At 60.1% G+C, this 23,449-nt stretch overlaps 2 protein-coding genes across 2 annotated transcripts; both read right to left on the bottom strand.

The window, feature by feature from the left end:
- Window positions 1-1,600: 1,600 nt before the first annotated feature.
- TGIF2 (TGFB induced factor homeobox 2) lies at window positions 1,601-8,404 on the bottom strand. The gene is made up of 3 exons (XM_058850545.1): window positions 8,235-8,404; window positions 7,160-7,395; window positions 1,601-3,936 (listed from the first exon to the last, which is right to left on the bottom strand). The coding sequence occupies exons 1-3, from the start codon at window positions 8,266-8,268 to the stop codon at window positions 3,409-3,411; spliced, it is 798 nt and encodes a 265-aa protein (XP_058706528.1). The 5' UTR covers window positions 8,269-8,404; the 3' UTR covers window positions 1,601-3,408.
- Window positions 8,405-13,408: 5,004 nt separating this feature from the next.
- Window positions 13,409-22,855, bottom strand: MYL9 (myosin light chain 9). Its single transcript, XM_058850316.1, has 6 exons — window positions 22,833-22,855; window positions 22,696-22,751; window positions 21,740-21,815; window positions 15,443-15,646; window positions 14,245-14,406; window positions 13,409-14,103 (listed from the first exon to the last, which is right to left on the bottom strand). The coding sequence occupies exons 4-6, from the start codon at window positions 15,624-15,626 to the stop codon at window positions 13,931-13,933; spliced, it is 519 nt and encodes a 172-aa protein (XP_058706299.1). The 5' UTR covers window positions 15,627-15,646; window positions 21,740-21,815; window positions 22,696-22,751; window positions 22,833-22,855; the 3' UTR covers window positions 13,409-13,930.
- Between the last annotated feature and the right edge of the window lie 594 nt (window positions 22,856-23,449).

The following is a 23,449-nucleotide window of genomic DNA, read 5'->3' as shown; positions in this document are numbered from 1 at the left end:
CCCTGTCCCGTGTCCCCTGTCCCGTGTCCCTGTCCCGTGTCCCTGTCCCGTGTCCCTGTCCCGTGTCCCGTGTCCCTGTCCCCTGTCCCGTGTCCGTGTACCGGGTCAGTGTCCCGTGTCCCCTGTCCCGTGTCCCGTGTCCCTGTCCCGTGTCCCTGTCCCGTGTCCGTGTACCGGGTCCGTGTCCCCTGTCCCGTGTCCCCTGTCCCTGTCCCTGTCCCCCTCTCGGCCGGGCGCTGTAGCCCCGCGCTCTCCCGGCTCTTTCCGCGGTTTTCCCGGAGCAGCCGCGGCCCCACCGCGTTTCCCGGGAATCCCCGGGAATGTCCCGGGCTCTCCCCGCCCGGCCATGGCCCGGTGCCCGCGGTGAGCGGGGCATCCCCGGACACAGCCCCGCACATCCAGCCGGGGCTCGGGGACCCTCAGCGGTCCCCGCTCCTTGCGCTGTTTCGGGCACAGCCCGGGCCCGCCCCGGCCATGGCGGGGCAGCCCCGGGGAGGGTCCCGGAGCCTCAGGCACCCCTGGGGAGCTGGGGCAGGGCTGGCAGCGGCGTCCCAAGAATGAAAGGCTGGGAGAGCTGAGAATGTTCAACCTGGAGAAGGGAACGCTCTGGAGAGACCTCAGAGCACCTTCCTGGGCCTAAAGGGGCTCCAGGAGAGCTGGAGGGGGACTTGGGACAAGGGGTGGGAACGGCGTCACATTAACAGAGATCGAGGATAAATGGGATATTGGGAGGGAATTGTTCCCTGTGAGGGTGGGCAGGCCCTGGCACAGGTGCCCAGAGCAGCTGCGGCTGCCCCTGGATCCCTGCAGTGTCCAAAGCCGGGTTGGACGGGGCTTGGAGCAGCCTGGGACAGTGGAAGGAGTCCCTGTGTGAGGGGTCCCCACAGGGGGCTGTGCCTAAATGGTCTTTAAGGTCTTTCCAACCCAAAGCACTCCGGGAAGTACGAGAGTGCCCAGAGTGTGGCATTAATGAGGCTGTTCCGTGTGCCCGGGTCAGAGCCCGGGGGCTGCAGGGCTGGGACAGGGCTGGGGGTGCCACTGGATGTCCCTTCACAGCCACCAGCGCCTGGACCAGCAGCCCCAGCTGCTGCCCTGGGAGGAGATGGAGGAGGGGGTGGGGGGAGATCAGAGCGGTGCCACCCCCGGGTGACCCGTGTGTCCCCACGCTGTCCCTCAGCAGTGTCCTGAGACAGTGTCCTGAGCTGCTGTGGTGGGAGCAGGGCCCCGGGGCTCTGCTGGACCTGCCCAGGGTCCCCAATCCTGCCCGGGGGACAAGGGCCCCTCTGTGCAGCTCAGGAGCCCCGAGGTGCTGCCTGGGGCCGCAGGAGGGGCAGCAGAGCTGTGACATTCCCAGCTGTGACCCCTGTCACAGTGCAGACCCCCCACACTGGGCTGGCACACCCTGCCCGAGCTCCAGCCCCCCTTTCCCCCTGGGAATGTGCCCCACGCCACATCTCTCACCCCAAACACAAAGCCCCAGCAGCTCACGGAGGGTGAGGGACACCCAGGTGCCATTCCAGGGTGGCCCAGGGGTTTCTCCTGGTGGTGGAGAGCCAAGTGAGGTACCCACGATGACACAGTTCATTCTGACACACAGCTCGTCTTTAAAAATAGCAACCAAAACTAAAAAAAAACTTTTATTTGACAATAGAAAAACAAACAAAAAGATATTTACAGTAGTTTGTTATTTCTCCATAAATTTAATTCTAAAAACTCCTGCCTTCCCAATTCTCTGGTCCATCCCAGGGCAGCAGCACCAGCCCCTGGCACAAGCACAGCTCTGGGGGAAGGAAACCACTTCAGTTTGACTGGGGCAAGACGAGAGCAGGAGGCCAAACAGCCTCTCCCTCCCCCGGGGCAAGGACAGAGCTGCAGGGGGCTGACAAGGTGAAAGAGGGAGTCCCAAAAACGAGGACTTTCCCTGGAAAGGAGACAAAGGGCGAACAAAGGCTGGACACAGAAATGTGGCTGGGGGTGAGAGGCACACGATGGGCACCCTGTCACCCCAGTGCCACCCCAGCACTGCACAGGGCACCTGCCAAGGTGACGCTATTGGGAAGCCTTCCCACAGCACACCCTGCCCCGGCACCCTCCTTCTGAAGAAATGGAGGTTGGGAACACACCACTCCTCCAAATCAGTGCTTTTCCTTTCCAGCCTCCCCCAGTCCTGCGGCTGCCCCCCCTGCAGTCATCAACCCATCTGCCTGAATACCGACACCATCAGTGCTCCTCGGGACAGGGCACGGTCATTGACTCACATCCCCAGCACAGCACCCAGGGACACCCAGCCAGGAGCAGCCCCAGAGCCCAGAAGCCACCCAGAGCCCAAAAGCCACCCAGGCCGCTCCCAGATTGTCACTAGAGGTCCCCAGCACCGCACAGCCACACCGGGAGGGGACACGGAGCAATATTCCATCCTCCGCCTGCCCAGCGCTGCTTTCCAGGAACCCCGCGCTGCACTTGCAGGACTCACACAGTCGTGCCCGCACCACGCCTCTTTCCAAATGTTTTATGGAAAAAAAAAAAATTAAAATAAAATAAAAAAGGAAATTAAGTCGGGGACAAAATTCACAGTCTCAGCTCTGCCCAGGCTTGGCCATGAGCTCCAGGCACAGCATGCACACATTCAGCATGAATGCGAGGGGAACACAGGGAAGGTGTGGAAATGCTTATAGATAAAAAAAAAAAAAATTAAAAAAAAAAATAAAAGAAAGTAATAATCATGTAATAAATCACAATTAAAGGGAAAATGTTTCAACAGAAAACTTGCTAAACAGCACCATAGAGATTTCTACTGGCAGCATCCAGAACAACCTAAAAAGGAAGAGGAGGGTCCTATTTTTTCCATGATAAAATGCCACAGAATCCATGTTTCCAGTTCATCCATCCTTTGCCCTTCCCTGGGCAAGGCAGGGCCCCCGGCCAGCACCAGGAAACAGAAAGGCCCCCCAGAAACAAAAGGGGGGCTGGGGGGAAGGGTGGGAGGGGGAAAAGATCAGAGATTTGGGAGACAAAGCTCTTCATCCACAGTCCTTAAAATAGACACTGGCATTAAAAAAATAGGTTCTCTCTGTCTCCCTGAAGAAACGGTGCTGGCTGGAGCCTCGTTTGCAGGAGAGGAAGAAATCAGCAGGTTTTCCAGGGAAGCTCCAGTGCCCGCTCTGGCCGTACAGCAGGGACAGGGCACGACGGTCCCTGCACAGCCGGGGCACCGTCCTCGGCAGCCAGGGCATCTCCAGCGGGAGGATGGCGGGGTGGGACAGGCCTTCCTCTGCCGCCTTGGCTGCCGAGCAGAGACCAGAGCGGCCGGGAGGTAGGAGCCGCTCCTGGGATGGGCTGTGGGAGTGAGGTGGAGACCGGGAGGGTCGGGCCCCCGGGGAAGGGCACCCTGCGGGACCCGGCCCGGGGTTATTTGGAGGCCCCGGGGGGCTCGGTGTGGGGAGCCAGGGGCAGCTGTCCCGCCTGCCGCTGCCGCTCCAGCTCGGCCGCCTTCTGCAAGGCCACCTCCACCAGCAGCTGGAAGCTGCTGAAGTCGTCCCCGAAGAGCTCGGGGGGCGTCGGGGGCGGCGTGTTGAAGAGTCCGGGTGTGGGGCTGCCCGCCTCGGCCCGGGCCAGCAGGGTCAGGGTGCTGCCGCCGGGCCCCGCGCCCGCCCTGGCCTCGGGCCCGGGGGGCTTCTCCCAGTCGGGGCTGCGGGCGCTCACCACGGCCAGCGCCCGCGCCGGGTGGCACAGTACCTGCGGGCACACCGACATGGACAGCACCTTGGCGGGCGGCATCACCAGCACCCCCGAGCCGGCGGCAGCGCCCCGCGGCACGGCCACATCGCCGGCTTTGCCCCCGCGGCGGGAGATGGTGAACTGGTTGGGGTCCTTGCCGTCCTTGCGCAGCATGTCGGGGAGCAGCCGCCGCCGGGCGTTGATGAACCAGTTACAGATCTGTGAGGAGAGAGGGGCGCGCTGGGGTCAGCCTGGGGCTGCAGCCCCGGGGCAAAGCAGCAGCGGCTCCCCCAGATCCGACAGCAGCACCCCCAGAGCAGGCCAGCGGCTCCCACACACCCCGGACTGCCTCAGGGCTCCCCTCAGCGCTGCACCTCCTTCCCGTGGGGCTCCAGAGAGGCACAACCAGCGCTGGAACCCACGGAAACCCCAGCACCGGCTGCTTCCTGCCTGGCACCGCCTGCCCGGGGCTGCCCTTCCTCCCCGCAGCGCTGCCGGGCCCTGGGCAGGAGCGGGCCCACAGCTCCGCTCTCAGCTCAGGAGCGGGCACAGCCCCCAGCACCGCCCGGAGCCCTGAGCTGTGCTGTGCTGTGCTGCCCCTGAGCAGAGCTGCCCCCCAGGGAAAAACGGGCTCAGCCCTGTGCCCCCACTGCAGCCCCGGGGTCCCAGCTGCAGTACTGCAGGCACTGCACAGCTCCTGCAGTCCCCAGGCACAGGCCATGCATGGCATTGCACAGAGCCCGCCCACAGCCCATCCTGCAGGTCCCCGGCTGGGGATGGCTCTTCCTTCTCCAAGTGACCCCATCCTGGAGCTCAGCCCTGTTTCCACACTGCTGCTGGTGCCAACATGCTGCCAACCTGAACGGGAGCACCGAGGCTGCCAGAGCAGACGGATGGCAGAAGAACAGCACGGATGGAAAACCCTAGAAACCATCAGCTGATGGAGCTGCAGCCTCTCAGCCCCTAACAGGGCCAGAAATGGGGCAGCAGAGACACCTTCCTGTGCCTCTGCCCATGAGCAGGGCCACAGCTCAAGAGCAAAAGGCACTCCCAAGCATCTGCACAGCACAGTCTGGCAGCCCTTTGCCATTATTGAGCCTTGGCCATGGATTGTTTCAGCATCTTTATATAAAATGCTACATTAAAATAACTGCCTTCTAGAAAACAATTAGAAGAGAATAAATCAAGAGGGGGGAAAAGTGATCTTTCCTAAATCAGCAGCTATGGAAAATATTTTCCCCAAGGACAGAGAACTTGCTGTAACTTCAATGACGGCAAGACCTCAGTTCTCAATTTTTTCTTTAAGACAATATTTGGCATTAAAATCCTCAAATACACCAGTCTTACTCCCTTTTCTGTTCCAAACCCCCTCCCTTGGAAGCCTTAGCTGGGTTCCCTTGACATAATCCTGGCCATCTACCACCGTGATCCCCAACCAAAGAGATGAACTCCCAACAAAAAGCCCAACTCCTCAGTCCTTTCCTCAAAATGCTGCCTGTCCCCACCACCATGCTCCTTCCAGTATCCAATTCCCATTGGAGAGCGCAGCATGGGGACGGGCACACACAGCCACTGTGACAGCAGGCACTGTCACAGCTGGGACATGCTCTGGCTCTGAAGCAGTTTATTGGTTTTCAGTCATGGTCATCCCTTTCCCTCCCACCAGCACACCCCGTTCTGTCCCTTTGGGCAGTGTCTGTCCCCCCCAGCACTGTGAGAGCAACATCTCCTCCAGAGAGGAAAAGCCCATCCATCCCAGAGCAGGGCACAGGCTTGGAAAGCTGCTGCTGTCCAGGAAGCCTCAGTGGGAGCAGGTGCCACTTTGCTAGCGCTGGAATTCCTGCAAGGGAGGCACAGGGCTTCCTGCTCTCCCTGATCCCTGGCTACCAGTGCCTGGCTCCAGCCCCCCAGGTCCCTGGAGCAGCAGGGGGGTGCACAAAGAAACAACTGGGGGAAGGTGTGGCTGTGGCAGAGCACTGCATCCCAGAGGCTTTTTGGAGGGGTCTGATGAGCAGAACTGATCCCCACAGCCACACCTTGGGGTGTCCCACTCCTCCACCCCAACAGGCAGAGGATTCCTGCTGCATCCCCTTGGACTGGCACTGGGAAATTCGGCTGGGACCCCCTGCCCAGTGAGTACAGGGGGCACACACAGGCTGTGGGGGTCACTTGGGGCAAACAACAATCAGCAGGGCCACACCTCAACACGAGCCCACCCGTGTGCCAGCCCCCTCCTGGGTCCCACAGAGCTCAGGCACTCACAGGGACCTGCCAGTCCCACCTGAGCCCTGGGGCAGCCCCCGTGTGCCAGGCACTGTCACGCCAACCTGGGCCAGGACAAGCCCAGTCCCCACAGCCCAGGCCTGTCACTGCTCTCCTGACACTCAGCCTCAAACCCATCCCAGAGCTCCAACCTGTCCCCTGAGCAGCTGCCAGACAATTCTGTGGCACAGCCAACACTTACAAAAACACTTTAAAATTAAAGAGCAGGTTTGCCTTGCTGGCCAGGAAGAGGGGAAGGAGACAGCCCCTGCCTACACTCGGTGTTCTGAGCCTTAGGGAGAGGAGCCAGAGGTACAGAGGAAGCTCTTGGGAGAGGAGCAAAGCCACTGGCCCTCACCTGCTGCCCTGCACCCCACTGCACCCCAGATCCAGAGAACAGAGTGAAGCCCACACTCTGTCAGGATGGGACAGGGGCACGGGGCTCAGGGCACCAGGCTGTGCATGGACACAGATCCTCCCAGACACCCTAAACACAGGCAGGGACCACACCAGAGTGCGAAGGACAAGCCCTGCTCACCCCCACTGCTGTCCAGGGCTCCTGCCTGGGCACCCACCATGGTGCCACACGGAGAACATGAGCCCACAGCCAGAAGCAGGACAGGGAGACTCCTGGAGAGAGCTCCCCTGGATGGAGCTGGTGTAACTGGGAACAGGTAGGCCAGCCAGCACTTAACAGCCATGGGGGCTCAAAACACAGCCTAGCTTCTCACTTCTGGTTAAAGTCACAGAATATCCTGAGCTGGAAGGGATCCACAGAGATCATCAAGTCCAACTCCTGGTCCTGCCCAGCCTCTGTGTGCAGGGGATGGTCATCCTGGCCTCTGCTGGGGGTGTCCAGGGGAACAGGATAAAGTACCATCCCTCAAAACCCTCCCACCTGTGCAACTTTTACGGACAACAAGGTATTCAGCCTGCCCTCACTCCAGTCTCTCCACTTTCCAGCTGGCCAAAAATGTTCTGCTCCAGCAGAGCTGGTCCCCAGGGCTCAGATGACTCCCCAGAGGAGACCCTCCCTTCACACAGGTTCCTGAACATCCCTTCCCTCGCTTCCTCGCTGCCCTTCAGTGACGAACGATCCCAGCCTGTCCAGGCCTCTGGGATCCTCGCTGGGTTTCTCCTGTCGCACGCTGGCAGTGTCCCCAGCGGCGCTGGCTCCTACCTGCAGCACGGAGAGGCTGGTCTGTCCCGAGAGGCTGAGCTTCTCCTGCTCCGAGGGGTAGGCGTTGAAGCGGTGCTCGTACAGCCAGTCCCGCAGGATCTTCACCGACTCCTTGGGGAGGTTGCCCCTTCTCTTTCTCTTGCACTGCGAGGGGTCAGGGGATATGGCGCCGTCCTCGTCCCCCGGGTCACTGTCCGACATGGTGGAGCTGCCCGCGGGACCTCCCTGGCTGAAGCCTGGAGAAGGGGAACCAAAGGGAGCTTCAGGCGGTGTCCGGTCGGGGGAGGGGAAGGGGCCTCCCACCGACCTCCCCCCGCCTCCAACGGGGGTCTCACCCCCTCGGGCCCGCCTGGGGGGAATCCCGAGGCAGAGATCCCGGGGGGGTGGAACAAACGACCGGGACAGGGGCACCGAACAGAGCCCCGGGGTGCGGAGGAGCTCAGCGCACGGCACGGGGCTCGGGGGCACTCGGGGCTCGGGGGGCACCGCAGCGGGGGGAAAAATAAAAAAATCAAGCACGGGGTGGGGTGGGAGGAGGGGAAGTTAAAAACAAAAACAATCTCAGCAGGAGAAAGAGGCCGGAGCTGGAGAGTGGGAGAGGAACCACGCGGGGTCATTGTGCGGCGGAGATGGAGGCGGGGGCGGCTGTCACGGGCCGGGGGCTCTGCTCTGCTCTGCTCTGCTCTGCTCTGCTCGGCTCTGCTCTGCTCTGCTCGGCTCTGCTCGGCGCTGCGGAGCGATGCGGGCCGGGCCCCGTCGCCCCTCCGGCCGCAACAGGCGGCGAGGGGCCGGGGCCGCCGACACAAAGCGGAGCAGCGGCGGCCGCGGCCCCCTCGGACGGCGGGGGGAGAGAAGAGCCGGAGAGCGGCCCCGGCCCCGCACTCCGGCCCCGAGTTATCCCCGGCCGGGCAAACTCCGCCGTAACTCCGAGCTGCGGCGGGGCCGGGCGGGACCCCCGCCCGCGGCTCCCGCAAACTTCGGGAGGCGCTGGCGCGGCCCGTCCCGCTCCGTCCCGCACAAAGGCGGGGGCCGCCCCGCTCCCCCCGCGCCCCCCGGGATCCATCTTTGCGCTCACCCCCGGGCCGCCGCCGCCGCCTGGGAGCTCGCATGGGCCGCGCCGGGGTCTCGGTGCCGGGGCCGGTGCGGGGCCGTCCCGCGGCGGCGGGCGGGCAGCCGGGCGCGGCGGAAAGTTTTGGGTGGGCGGCGGTGACAGATGCCGAGACAGAGTTCCCTTTGTTCCCGAGGAGGCAGGAACTCGCCGGGCCCCCCGCCCCCGGCCCCGGCCCGCCCGCCCCCGGCTGTCACCGGGCACCGGGGCCCCCCCGCCCCGCGGAGTCCCGGCCGGTACCTGGCGCCGGCGGCCCCCGGGCTCGGCCCCGCTGCCGGACACGGCCCCCGCGGGAGGGGGCAGGGACAGGGAGAGCCCCGGAGCCCCCGCACCCGCCCGGCCCCGTGGAAGCTCCCCCCGCGCACCCCCGGGACACCCAGCCACGGGCACCCACGTGGGGACAAACAGCCTTGGGGACACCCAGCCTGGGATGTTCACCTGGGGACACCCACCTGGGGAAACCCACCCAGGGACACCCACTTTGGAACTCTCACCCAGGGACATCCACACAGCGGTGCCTCACAAGGCACTGCACAAGTTCCTTCCCCCTGACTGAATCCTGTAGCTGAGCCCCAGGGGTTACCCGTGTCTATGGGGAGGGGACAGGAGCAGGCCTTGGGACAGGAACTGCAGTAGCAGGTGTGGGTGACAGCCCTGGGGACCTCAGAGCACCCTGAAATTCCACCAGTGCTTCATTTGGTCATTACCAGCTGGGAGATCAGAAGCCCAGCGCATCACTGCTCCCATGACAGAGGAAGGTGTTTCCAAGCCATGGTGGTGACCGAGACAGAACCAGGTGGAGCCCTTGCTGTGCCATGGCCATCAGGCTGGCCAAGGTCTCTGGAAGCCCTTCTGCTCTCCCTGTGCCTCTCCATGACCACAGCAGAGCCCACAGTCACCTCCAGAATTTTGGGGACCAAATTACTCCGTTTATGTGCTGCTGCTCCAGGGTGTAGCAAGCTTGGAGTTTCCTCACCAGAGCTCTGTGATGTGGGGCTGGGTTGCACTGTCACCCTCTGCCAGGTGCTCAGTGGAGCCCAAGGGGATGGGTCCCATGGGGTGGTGTCTTCCTCAGTGGGAAGAGAGAGGAGCTGCTCTGAGCAGTGGTGCCATGTCCCAGCACCTGTGATGGAGAAAATGCCACCATGGGAAGCCAAGACAGCCGTGTCCTGCAGCCAGCCCAGAGCCCTGCCCACTGAGAGACCCCTGTCTTGGGAGGACATCTCTTGGGGATGTTCTTTTTGGGATGTCCGTGCTCCATCATGGCCACGTCCACAACTCATCCTTGCCAGGCCAAGCACACACGTGGGCATCCCCCAAGGACCTGTGTGCTGCTGGGGCACAAAAGTCACTGGGTCCTGCTCCACCTCTCCCCATGAAGACCTGGCTTGATGTCACCCTGCCTCAGGGGCAGCTCTCCCCTCTGCAGGCTGTGCTACAGCTCCCCTCCCTCCCCTTTCTGCTGCTTGCAGGGTAAAAAATGGGAATTCACATATTGAAAAAAACTACAAAACCTCTTCTCTTATGGTTGACTTTTGGTCTGGGAAAAGCAGGATGTGTGGTGCAATAAGGGATTAAATAGCAAAAGAAAAAGGAGAACTCCTTAAATCATTTATTTTGTTGCTTCTAAATCTTCCATGACCTAAGCGGAACTGTGCCCCAGCCTGCTATGGCTGCATTAATGCCAGGGCAGCAGGGGCCGGTGAGGCACAGCTGGGCTGTGGGGAGCCCTGGCAGCAGCTCTGACCCTCTGCAGGGTCACCCCAGGGCAGGGAGCATTCCCTGGCTGGCTCCTGCCCGCTGTGAACCGGGGCCATCACCGGGCAGGGTGGGCTCATCCTGCCCCCTCTGCTCCCTCTGCAGCCTGGTGTGACAGCCCAGACACGCCCTGGACCCTGCGGGGTCTGTGTCAGCCACAGTGCCCAAGCAGGACTGTCCTCCTGAGCCATCTACTTTTGCTCCCAGTTTTTGGAAAATGCTGGTTTAGTCTTCCACCAAATTGAGACAACCGTGAGATGTCCCTGAGCTCAGCCCCCCACCCAGGGCTGGGCCATGAGCCCCCCTCCAGCTCCCTCCACCTGCCTTCATCCCTGGACTGGTAGTGTGGAAGTAATTTTGGAAAAATCCCATTGGGTGCCTGAGCAGAGCATGGAAGGAACATAAATCCCTGGACAAGCCCAGCCTGGCATCCCAGAGAGCTCCCAGGTGATGGGGAATAAGGAGCCTCTGGGATGAGGGGCCAGGGAAGGGGCTGTGGTGCATCTCCCTGCTCTTCCCACTGGGAGCGTGTCCAGGCTGAGCCCTGGCCGGGCCCATTGACATGATAATACTATTAAACTTCGGCAATTTGAACAACAATCAGCCAACAAGAGCCTGAGGGGGGAATGCTGGAAACCCAGAGGGATTCTGGGAACCCCAGGGGGGTGCTGGAAACGCAGGGGAAGCTGGAATCCCGACAGCCTCCCAGAGTATCACACTTCCCAGGCTGGACTCTCCATCCTTTGCCCACCTTCTGATGTTCAATCTGCACTTTTAGCAAGGAAAATTGGATTTGTGGGTGGTTGTGTTGGCTGTTTGCTGCTGCCCTGCCCTTGGGGCCACTGCTGCAGGCTGGGATTCCCCCGGCAGGACTGATCCTGGGAGCTGGGCTGGAGCTCCTCTCTGGGCACTGCAGCCCCTCCATCTCCTCCTGCCCCTGCCCATGGGGAAGCTCTGCTCTGTTTCCTTCCTGGAGGCCGTAAGGTAGGACAGACCCTCTCTCAGCAGGCACTGCTGTACCCTTTTCCTCTCTGATGTTACTCTAACCTGCATCTCTGGACATGGCAAGAGGAGTGTGGGGACACCAGGATGGAGTTCACAGCACTGGAGAAAAGCAAAATCTTCGGGGTCGGGGAGTTCTGGGCAGCACTGGGAGCTGTGTCACAGCCCAGGCCCAGAGCTGGGCTGCCCAGTACAGGGGACAGGGACAGACTGGACAGAGCCCAGCACAGGGCCATGATGGGCCATGATGGAGGGGCTGGAGCATCTCTGCCATGAGGAGAGGCTGAGAGAGCTGGGACTGCCCAGCCTGGAGCACAGCACGCTCAGGGCATCTCATCCCTGGGGATAAATACCCAGGGTGGGGCTGCAGAGGGGCCAGGGACAGCCCCAGGGGCCACGGGCACAAAGTGACACACAGGAGGGGCCCTGTGAGCTCAGGAGACACTTCTGCACTGGGAGCAGCTCTTCTAGACTGACCAAAAGGTTCACCTGAGTTGGCCCCAGGTGAACACTTCTGAAATGAATGTCTTAATTTTGCTGCTATTTAATACCTTTGAAAAGAGTCAGATCAGGTCCACCTGCTGCCTCTGCTGTGTCTGATGCAGCCCAAGCAGAGCTGATTTTCTGGGCTGCCAGTCCCCATGGCCAGGTCACATCCAATTGTCTCCGGCAGATCCCCCAGGGCAGCTCCCAACCCACCCAGCCCCCAGCCCGTGCTGCTGCTGGGGCTGCCCTGACCCAGCTGCAGGACCTTGCACTTGGCCTGGCTGAACTTCAGGAGGTTCACATGAGCCCAGATAGTTTTGGGGTTTCACAGATTCACCAAATCCCAGAATAGTTTGGGTTGGAGGAGACCTTAAAACTCATCTCATTCCTTCCCCTGCCATGGGCAGGGACACCTTCCTCTATCCCAGGCTGCTCCAAGTCCTGTCTAACCTGGCCTTGAACACTTCCAGGGGTGGGGCAGCCAGAGCTGTTCTGGGAAACCTGTGCCAGTGGAATAAGCTTATTTACTCTTCCCATAAATACCCCAGTGTCCAATAACAAATTTGTTCAGCTTTGCTGCCTCAGGGTTGAAAGTCCAACAGTGCCACCACAGCCACACCAGTGCAGAGGCAGCTCAGAGTGAGCAGTTTTGGCAGCTGCTTGAGGCAGCACCTCTGAGAGCCCCACACTGGAGCCTGTGGCAGCTCCCAGCTCAGACCAGCAGTGGGTCCATCCCACTCCTGGTACTGCAGGAATCTGGGCCAGTCACACAAGGTGATCCCTTGGGGTCAGAGTGCTGAACATCACTCCTGGATGTAGCTGCCCCAGGAGCCGATCTGTCCACAGCTCCAACATCAGCTCCTCTGCCCAAAGTGATATCTGAGGGATGTTCACTTTGCTGGGTGTCCCAGTGAAGGACGTTTTATAAAGCATCCAGGCCTCCAGAAGCCTTCAGGCCTGGGAATTCTTTCTGGCAGTGGGAGAACTGTAGGTTTTCCCTGGCACAGCAGTGAATTAGGGAAGAAGCTTGGTACCCATGAGGCTGGAGGTGGGCTGGTTTGGGGCTGCTGCTGCAGAGCACAAACCCTGACCCTGGGGAACTCCCTGGAGATCACAGGTTCAGCTCTTCCACAACTGACAATTTAGTTCCTTTTTTCCTGGTGTTGGTAGAGCCTGCAAAATAGAAGCACTGAGACCAAGAAGAAGCTTTTGATTCATGGATCATCTCCCAGGTGATCACCTGGGGTCTGGCAAGTCTCTAATGCCTCTGATCCCAGCATATGCCCATGGAGATCCCACAGACCCTATCCCAGCCTTCCCAGCACTCTGCCGTGCACTCTGCCCTCAGCAGGTTTTGTAGGTTTGTCCCCCCATTTTAAATAAAGAATTGCTGGAAATTGCCCTCCAGGGCAGGCTTCAAGCAGCATTTTAGACCACAGCTTCACAAGGTGGGAGCACCCCTGCCCACACAGCCTTGTCAGGGTGGTGATGAATAACCAAACCAAGGGGACAAACCCCCTTTCCATTTCTTATCCTCTCTGTCTCTTTCTCCCCCACCCATCCAGGGTGGCACAGAAAGGTGGCCAAGCCCCTGGGACCCTGGACCAGCTGATGTGGGGAGCATGGCTGGCACCTTGCCAAGTATCTCTCAGCCCATCCTGTCACAGGGGCTGGACAGAATGACCTTCAGCCCACCAGCTAAGGCAGAAAATTACACTCAAACTAATTTTACATCATTTGAGAGCAATTTGCCTTCAAAAACAGGCTGCCCCATTGGAAAGGGCCCTGGCTGACAAGGGCAGCAAGATGAGGAGGTGCAGTGCCCAAACCCACCTTCCCAAAGCCCCGGGCACAGCCCAGCACTGGTCCCGAGGCAGCCACACACAGCACACGTCTGTCACACCCGTCAGGCTTTATACACCCCTTCAGCTTCCTGAATCCCTCAGATCTCAGGCTCTAAAGCCATAAAACAGCCAGGGAGGAGGAACAAAGTGGGGGTTCTTTCCTGAACAGGGAATGTGAGAGGAGAGGGAGAGAGGCTTTTCCTCTGTGCTATGGCCCTGAATGGGGCTCGCTCAGGCTGGAGCCAGCCCAAACCCCTGCAGGTCAGCAGGGGATGCTCACCCCAGCCCTGGGACCAGTGGCATGGTGGCTTTGAGGGGGTCAGTGGCTACTGGAGGGGGCCTCACAGGCAGGCTGGGGCACCCAGTGGGTGGAAGAGGTGATGGGAGGGGAGGGCTGGATGGGCACACAGCGGCACAGTGATGGGAGTGCGTCCCCTCCAAGCGTGTCCTGATGCAGGGTGATGGTCCTGGGAGGTGTTTCCCACAGGAGGAATCTGCTGTGGGGCAGCAAGGGGTGCCAAGGGGCAGGGGGTGTGCACAGGATGAGGCAGAAGGGGTGAGTGATCCTGGGCTCTAATCGTCCTTGTCCTTGGCCCCGTGCTTCAGGATGCGGGTGAACTCCACGTAGTTGAAGTTGCCCTTTTTGTCGATGGGCGCCTCCCGGTACATCTCATCCACCTCCTCATCGGTGAACCTGTCCCCCATGGTGGTCAGCAGCTCACGCAGGTGGTCCTCGTGGATGAAGCCTGCAAGGAGGGCAGGGGACAGCGTTAGCAGGGGGCAGCAGGAGGGCTGAGGACGGCACCTTCCTCCTCTCCCAAAGACACCCCACCCCAGGTGCCTGGGGACTGCTCCAGGGTGAGGCCAGCCCTCGTGCTGTGCTGTACCTGACGCGTCCTCGTCAAAGCAGGCGAAGGCATTGCGGATCACGTCCTCGGGGTCGGTGCCGTTCAGCTTCTCCCCGAACATGGTGAGGAACATGGTGAAGTTGATGGGCCCTGGAGCCTCACTCATCATCCCCTCCAGGTACTCATCAGTGGGGTTCTTTCCTGCGGGGCACAGGCAGGGGATGGATGCAGGGCCCTGCTCTCCCAGCTCCCATCCTCGGGGTCAGCACATGCAAACAGCTGGAGTGGCTTTTATCCATTTTATCCAAAAAAAATGATTTGCTGGTTCTTGTTCACCCACCCCACCAACATGGGAAGGCAGTTTCTATAGTGCCCAGTGCTCCCCCCTCAGCATCTCTCCCGATGCTTTCATCCACAGCTGGGAACAAGCTCTGCCTTGGGGGAGGTGCAGTAATTAATTTGGGGGTTACTGAAATGGAACTCATGGCTTTTCCCATCCCCCTGACAGTTCCAAGGAGAGGGGCAGTAATGTCCTCACACAAGCCTCATGCTGCTGATGCCCCCAGCACTGCTCCCACTGTGGGTGCACCAGGGATGGCTCAGCTGCTCTGCTGAGCTCCGTGCCCCCAGCACCGGCCCCTCTCTGCTCCCAGAGCTCAGGCTCCCTGGGAGGAGGGAGATCCCTCCCATGGTCGGGCAGGACCTCCAGAACAGGTTTGGCTGCCAGGTCAATCATTGACAGACTTCCCAAAATGCAGTGGAGGTACCACTGGGAGTGGGAGGAAGGAGCCATGGTGTGAGCAAAGGAGAATGGCTTGGGGCAGGGAGTGGGTACAGACCTGCAAGCCTCAACCAGTCCAGGTATCACATCAGCACGGAGAGCAGCCTCTCTCACCCCAGCTGAGAGCAAAGGGAGGGCTTTGTTCCACATGGGACAGCCCCAGGGACTTTCTGGGGTGAGACTACTCAAACACTCCAGGGCAGAGCTTCTCCAGCCCCCAGGGTCTCTTTCCTTCCAGTGAGTGTGCCTTTGAGCAGCACACAGAGCTGCTGCCCTCAGACACCTCACAAACACCATTTCTGTCAGCTGGTGGAGCAGAGAAATCCCCTCCAGGTTTTGAGGCATCCCAGCACAGCCAGCGTCCAGCTGGGTGAGGGCATGAGGTCACCCTGCAGCCCTTCCCGCTCCCGAGGTGGCTCTGGGGGCAGAGGGACCTGCGGGGCAGGGTGTCCTCACCAAGGGAAGCCAGCATGTCGTGCAGATCCTCCTTGTCAATGAAGCCATCACGGTTCTGGTCGATCATGTTGAAGGCCTCCTTGAACTCCTGGATCTGCGACTGGTCGAACATGGCGAAGACATTGGAGGTGGCGCGCTGGGGGCGCTTCTTGGTGGTCTTGGCTTTGGCACGTTTGCTGGACATCTTGGTGGCTGGGGGAGTACCTGGGGGCAGGAGCATCAGGAGGGCTGGGGACAGGGAGCCAAAGCAGGGACACACTGCCCCGGCACCTCCGGTCCCATGCCTCAGTTTCCCCAGTGGTCACACACTTGGACAACACAGGGAGATGTGAAGGTCACAGGGTCAGACGTGGGGAAGGGCAGGACTTGAGCTGTGATGAGTTCCATGGGCAGCCACAGAGCAAGCAGTGCTCACCAGCACTCCTCCCCCAGGACTGCCCCCAGGGCTGCAGGAAGCCCCCAAACCCACTTGCTGCCTGTCCCCTCTGCATCCCTGGGCACAGGGAGAGATGCCCAGCCCAGCACCCGGCCGGGTGCCAGTCCCGGGGCCATGGGGATGGATGTCTGGGCACTTCAGCCACTGTGGCCATGCCCCTGCACCTCCCCTTGCTCCAGCAGCTGCAGAAGCAGCCCCAGCACCCAGCACAAAGGGGTTATCTGCTCTGGGTACATTCTTCACACACCACTGCTTCCCATGCGCCTCCATCCGTCCATCCATCCATCCATCCATCCATCCATCCATCCATCATCCATCCATCCATCCATCCATCCATCATCCATCCATCCATCATCCATCCATCCATCATCCATCCATCCATCATCCATCCATCCATCCATCATCCATCCATCCATCCATCACCCATCCATCATCCATCCATCATCCATCCATCATCCATCATCCATCCATCCATCATCCATCCATCCATCATCCATCCATCCATCATCCATCCATCCATCATCCATCCATCCATCCATCATCCATCCATCCATCCATCACCCATCCATCATCCATCCATCATCCATCCATCATCCATCATCCATCCATCCATCATCCATCCATCCATCATCCATCATCCATCCATCATCCATCCATCCATCATCCATCCATCCATCCATCATCCATCCATCCATCCATCATCCATCCATCCATCCATCCATCATCCATCCATCATCCATCCATCCATCCATCATCCATCCATCATCCATCCATCATCCATCCATCCATCCATCCATCATCCATCCATCATCCATCCATCCACATCCATCCATCCATCATCCATCCATCATCCATCCATCCATCCATCATCCATCCATCCGCCCATCCCTCCATCCATCATCCATCCATCCATCATCCATCCATCATCCATCCATCCATCCATCATCCATCATCCATCATCCATCCATCCATCATCCATCCATCCATCATCCATCCATCATCCATCCATCCATCCATCATTCATCCATCATCCATCCATCCATCATCCATCCATCCATCCATCATCCATCATCCATCATCCATCCATCCATCATCCATCCATCATCCATCCATCCATCATCCATCCATCATCCATCCATCCATCATCCATCCATCATCCATCCATCCATCATCCATCCATCATCCATCCATCCATCATCCATCATCCATCATCCATCCATCCATCATCCATCATCCATCCATCCATCCATCCATCATCCATCCATCCATCATCCATCATCCATCCATCATCCATCATCCATCCATCATCCATCCATCATCCATCCATCCATCATCCATCCATCCATCCATCCATCATCCATCCATCATCCATCCATCCGCCCATCCCTCCATCCATCCCATCTCCTGGCAGGTCAAAGACCTCTTGACACTGCCCTCCCTGTCCTGGTGACCCTCACCCTGCCCAGGGAAGCCAAGGGAAGAGGCAGAGGGGAGAGGGGACCATTGCCCTCAGAGGGCTGCAGAGCCAGGAGAGGAGCCAAGCAGCCCCAGGGGCACTGAGGATGGGGCTGTTGTTACAGGTAATGAATGCCAGGAGAAGGGGGGACAGACCCACCTTAGGCACATGGCTGGGGCAGTGTGTGTCCCATGGGGAATGGCACAGGCACCATGTGGACCCCACACACCACCGAGGCAGGACAACACCAGAAAAAACTGGTCCTTCCAAGGCAGGGGTTGCTGTGCCCTGCTGGAACTGGAGCCCCCAGCAGGAACAGGGCTGGAGCACAGAGCTCACTCCCAGCCTGGGATGGCATCCAGGCCCCCTCAGTCCCCGAGCAGGGGGCTGGTGGTGTCCCCACACTGCCAGGGATGCAGTCTGGGTTTGGGACAACCTGCTCCACGGGAGCTCAGCATGCCCAGCAACCACTGGCACTGCCTGCGAGGAGGATGTTCAGGTTCCCAAGGGATTCCTGCTGGGCTTAGCCCAGCAAGATGGCAGCAAAGCCCAGCTTGGCCTGTGGGACAGGCTGGCAGAGGTCAGCCCAGGGAAGGGACACTGCTCCAAGCCCTCGTGTTTGTGCCTCAGCCATTCCTCCCTCACACACAGCCCTGGGTCCCCTCCTGGCCAGTGTCTGCCTTGGGAAGCAGCTGCAGGGGCAATAGTAAATTCATGGATCATGAAGAGATTCCATGGTGGAGGAGGAGAGAATCAGTCCTGTGCTCTGTGTGCCCCGTGCCTGGCGGGCAGCAGGATCTGGGCTCCTCCAGTGCCCTGGGATGGAGCAATTCAGGAGCCACATCCTATCTCATGCAGACACACCCCAGTGAGCTGCAGCAGGACTGGCCCTGCTGGGCTGGACACCCTGAATGGGCTGCTCTGGGATCTGCTCTGGAATCTGCTTCCCAGCTGGGTCCTTAGTGCTTGACCCCAGGGGGACCACAGGGACCTGGGGAACATCCCCTGGCACTGACATGGACCAGAGCAGAGCAAACAACCTTCCAAGAGCCTTCCCTCTCCCTCCCCACACCAGACCCACTCTCCAGGTCTCTCCTTTCCCTCCTCTCAAGGGGTAGCAGAGACATGAGCTGGGGCAGGGGACCACCAGCCTGTTGTGGTCTCCAGGTTCCTGCAGCTGGGCTGTGCTTGAAGGACATTCCAGGGGCATCTGGCAGTGCCAAATCACAGCCCAACACACCACGGTGACCAGCCAAGCTCAGAGGGGGCTGGGCACTCTTCCCACATCCTGAGAAGGCTCCCATCCCACTGTGGGAGCACCCACAGAGCCCAGGCAGGGCCCTTCCTCTGCAGGGGACGTGCCCCATGTCCCCAGGAGTCCTCCCTCATCCCCCATATGCCCCCCACTGCAGGATGGAATCCACACCTCCCTCAGCCCCCTCCTTTGTGCTGACCCCAGAACCTGACAGCAGCCACCAAACCACCCCACATCCCCTGAATTCTCCATCCTTTCCCAGTGCCCACCAGGAAAGAGATGTTTGTCACCAGCCAGCCAAGGGGAGCAGCAGGACTGGGGAGTCCAGCAGTGCCCACACTGGTTGAGCAGTAGACCTCATCCCCCAATGCATCTCTGCCTGCTGTTTGCTGCAGCACCACAAAGCTCTTTGCAGCAGGCCAGCCCCTCTCTGTGTGCTCTGCCAGGCACCACTGAGCACCAGTGACACCCCCAGGTGGCCGGTGACATCCCACAGCAGCAGCGTGGCAAGTTCACTTCAACACAACGAGGCCAAGTCAGAACCAGAAACAAAAACTCTGCTGCTGGCCCTTGGCACTGGGCTCAGCCTTCAAAACATAAAATTATTAGCAGAATTATTAGCAGAAGACTATAGAAATAAGCAGGAGTTTTGCTCTCACTACATGAATTAATATTATCCAAATATTTACCCTGCCCTGACTGTGACCAGCAGTAGCACAGTTGGCACCCTCTCCACAGAGACAGTGCTCTTCAGCAGGATTAAGTACAATTTTGACACCACATGGATCTGCAGTTTGATCCAAAATGTGCCCTGGAAAGATACTCAGTCCCAAGGTCCAGCTCAGTCATTCTATCTATGGGACTTGGGAAGAGATTTTTGGGTCAGTGTGGGGAAAGGTTCCTATGCATAGATTCTGTACAGGGATCTGCAGCAAGACCTGATTCAGCTGGAGCAGTCCCTGCTCTGCACAAGGCTTGATGGCCATGCTCCCCTGGTCCTTGAAGCCATACTGTCTGAGATTCCCAAAAACTGGATTCAGTTCCAGGAGCACTGCAGGGAATGCTTGGCCATGATGCCCTGCAATGGTGCAGCCACCAAACCTCCAGCTTCCTCCTCAGCAAGAGGGAAACACAGACACAGGTCCTGCAGGCACCCTCTGCTGCCAGCTCCATCCCAGCACTGCTCCAGCCCAGGGACTGCGGATCCCAGGCAGCAGAGCCATGGAGGTCAGTGCTGGGTGACACTATGACAGCCACACACTGATCTGATCCCCAGATCACCCCATCACCAGCTGCCCTTGTTCTCTTTTCCATCTGCCACTGCTCCTGCCAAAACCATCTCCCAGCCTCCTGCAGTGGAGGCAAAATGATCTCCCACCAGGCTTGTGCCTCCCCAACCTGAGAGCCAGACCCAAGGGACCATGGGGCTGACCTAAAGAGTTCATAAATTAATAAACAGTTTAGTTTGAAAGAGGAAAAGACCCACAGTTATCAGAAATATAAACTACCATGTGTTTCCTCCTTGGTAAAAACCAAGCAAGCAACTCCATCCTGGTGCTGCTTCCTGGCTGTGCTGGGGAGGGTGGGACAAGCCAAAGGGACATGGCAGTGCTGCCAGGGCAGGCAGCCCTGTCCCAGACCCATCCTTCCCCCTCCTGCCTGCTTCCCCCCTCCCCTGCAGCTCCTCCTGAGCTGCTCCAGCTCACTATCCCGGCGGGAGCTCACTGCTGGGCTGAGAGGGCTGTGACAGGCTGGGAGGTGTGAAGGAGAAGGGGCAGGCAGGGGACAGGGCAGCTCCTCGGGCAGAGGTAGCAGCTGGAGTGTTCACATGTATCCAGAAGCTACGATCTCCCAGGATGTGCTACTACGGGTTTCTCAAGGGTGGCTCCTCAGAACCTGCTCCAGCGGGAGTTCCTGAGAACCCCTGGAATTGCTGAGGAGGCTGCAGTGGGACTGCCCTGCCATCCCTGGCACAGCCACATCTGCTCCAGCGGCTCCTTCACAAGATCCTGGCAGCACGAGGTGCCTCTGCTGGATGTTTTGGGTCAGGGAAGCAATTCGAACAGCCTGGGCTGTCCCAAGGGACATTCCTGCAGGGCAAACATTGGCCCCTCAGGGAGGGCTGTAGTCAAACCCCTGCCTAGTGCCGCTTCCTAAAGTGAGTTGTGAGTACCAGCAAGCCACGAGGCAGCCACACTCGCTGGTGGGCAGCCCCACAAGAGCAGCAGCTCCCACTCTTCATCCAGGGTGGCACGAGGGCCAGCGGGGTGAGGTGGTGCCTTGCAGCATCCCCCTGGCACAGGAGGTGCAGGGCAGTGCAGCAGCCTGGACACTGATCCATGTAAAGCTTTGCCATCTGTAGCACCTCTGCCAGCCCCAGGGCTGCTCACAGTGGAGGAGGGAACAAGGAGCTGCTCATCTTCCCCGCTTCATTTGTTGTTAAACCATCCCTTTCCTCCAGCACAGCCCCGCTCAGGATGCCTGTGGGATGTGGCATCGCTCAGCTTCACCGAGGGTTTCTGGTGCTGGGGGAGCCCCACTGCCAGCCAGCGGCACCAGGAGCTGCGGGTGGAATCCTCAGCCTGCTTGACACTGCAGGAATGGAGGTGGGCTGCCATTCTGCTCCTTTTATGGCCTTATTGGAGATGTGGGAAAGGAAGCCTGGGGGTGAGAGAAAAGCAGACCCCGAGCCCTGGGCTGTGTCTCCAGTCCAGCCACAGCCACCAGCTCTGATGCCAGGGAGGAAGGGGCAGGGCAGCACCAGGGAGTCAGAGCAAAGTGTGCAGTGACCCCCAGGGAGGCAGAGTTCATCCCAGCCCTCACCCAGCTTCCACCAGACACTGGGGACCCGGCCAGCTCCACGCACAGCTGTGGGGCTCAGCTAAAAGGTCACCAGATGGTTTCCAGACTAGTTGCTTCCCACCAAGTTCAGGAGACCTCACCACACGCAAACCCTTCCAAAGCAGGAGTTCTGCAGCCCCCCAGGAGAAGCCCTGGCACAGATACCCTCAGTGTGCAAAGCACCCAGCACCTCCCGATGCCCGGGGAGGCACCCGGGAGCACAGGCACGAGCTCTTCATGGCCTCGGGCAATCAGCATAAGTGTCCTGGCCGGAGGTCTCTGTTTTCCCAGGGGAATTAAGGGGCTCACCTCGGCTGGGGAATGCGGCCGCAGCGCCTCGGACAGGGGGAGGTGACCGCAAACTCCTCCTACAACCGCACAGAGCCTGCCAGGGAGAGAGGAAAAAAATTCCAGCGACAGAAGGAACCCAACCATCTTTGGTCAGCAGCGGTGGTTGTTAACACTTGGGGATGTTCCACTCCAAAGAATTCAGCTCCGGCCGCCGCCTTCTCCTACACATCCATGTTTTAGAGCTTGCCTGGCTTTTATCAGAGTCGAAACATTTTGTACCAAAAGAGCATGCTGGGATGGAAGCCAAGAGGACTTCAAGTTTTCATGGGAAAGACTAAACAAAACACATCATCCCTCTGTGCTTAAGGCTGAAGGAAATGAGCTAAATAAAGCTTTTCTGCCTTAAAGAAGTTTACTGCCTGAAGTTGCTCGCAGATCACTGGGGAGATATCTGGATCATCACTCATGAATCCTGATATTGCCTCTGGTCATCAGCAAAAGGACTTGAAGCAAAAGCAGACGTTCCAGACTGGAACAGTCTCAGAGATCAGGAGGTGGGTGAATCCACGGGCAGCTGCTCCTGCAGCTCTGCCGTGCCGGGGAAGCCGGGGTGTCCCAGCTCCAAGGCACTGCAGTTACCCACAGCTTGGCTCAGGATCAATCCTCAGCTGCCCTAGGCGGGACATTCTTGCTGGGCCCGGCAAGAGGCTGCCCGGCTGTAGGATACCCGGCAGGGCACACCGGGGATCCTCCTGCCACCCGGCCCGTCCCCAGGGCTGACCCTGCCAGAGGTGGAGGGACGGCGGGGCTGCCTCCCCCTGCTCCCCGAGGCAGCCGGGCCAGCTCCCCCCGCTCTCCCGGGACGGTCGGGGATGCTCCCCCTGCTCCCCTCGGCTCCGTCCCTCCCGCTCCGTCCCTCCCGCCCCCCTCCCCGCCGCGGCCGATCCTTCCGGTCCCGGGGGGTCCCGCCTCACCTGTCCCGGAGCGAGAACCGCGGGAGCTGCCGGTGATGAGGGAGCTGAGGGAGCTGAGGGTGCTGAGGGAGCTGAGGGTGCTGAGGGAGCTGAGGGTGCTGAGGGTGCTGAGGGAGCTGCCGGAGCTGAGGGAGATGCCGGAGCTGAGGGAGCTGCCGGAGCTGCCGGAGCTGAGGGAGCTGCGGGGCGGCTCTGCGGGACGCGGCTCCTCGGGGCGGGCGGGCCCAGGGTCCCGGCCCGGCCCGGCCCGGCCCATACAAGGCAGAAGAATGCGGCGGGGCCGGGGCGGCGGGGCCGGGGCGGCGGCACGGCCTTATATAGACGAAAGCAGCGGCCCACGCGTGCCCCCCGTCCCGCGGGGGGATGCGCAGCGCCGGGCGGCAGCGGGGATGCGAACCCGAGGGCAAAGCTGGCATCCCCGGCGGGTGACACGGGACTGCCATGCCCTGCGGAGCCCAGGGCACCCGCGGGTGACACTGCCGGGGGCGCACGGGCCGAGCTTCACCCTGAGCTCCCTGAGCAGCTCTGGTGCGGCGGGGCAGGTCCTGCTGCAGGCCTGGGGCTGCTGGAGGATCAGAGGCCCCTGGGGTCCCGTGGAGAGGCCAGAGAGTGTCCACAGGCTGCACCATGGGCGGCCTCTGTCAATGGTCCCTGCGGCCATGCAAAGAGAACAGTGGCCAGAATGGTCAAGCAGCTCCTCAAAGGGCCTCTAAAAAGTGGTCTAGAGCAGAGAACGGCTGGGGAACTGCCCCAT

The sequence above is a fragment of the Poecile atricapillus genome, chromosome 15 (genome assembly GCF_030490865.1).
Source record: "Poecile atricapillus isolate bPoeAtr1 chromosome 15, bPoeAtr1.hap1, whole genome shotgun sequence".
Taxonomy (NCBI): Eukaryota; Metazoa; Chordata; class Aves; order Passeriformes; family Paridae; genus Poecile; species Poecile atricapillus.
This window is presented reverse-complemented; position numbering and strand designations above follow the sequence as displayed.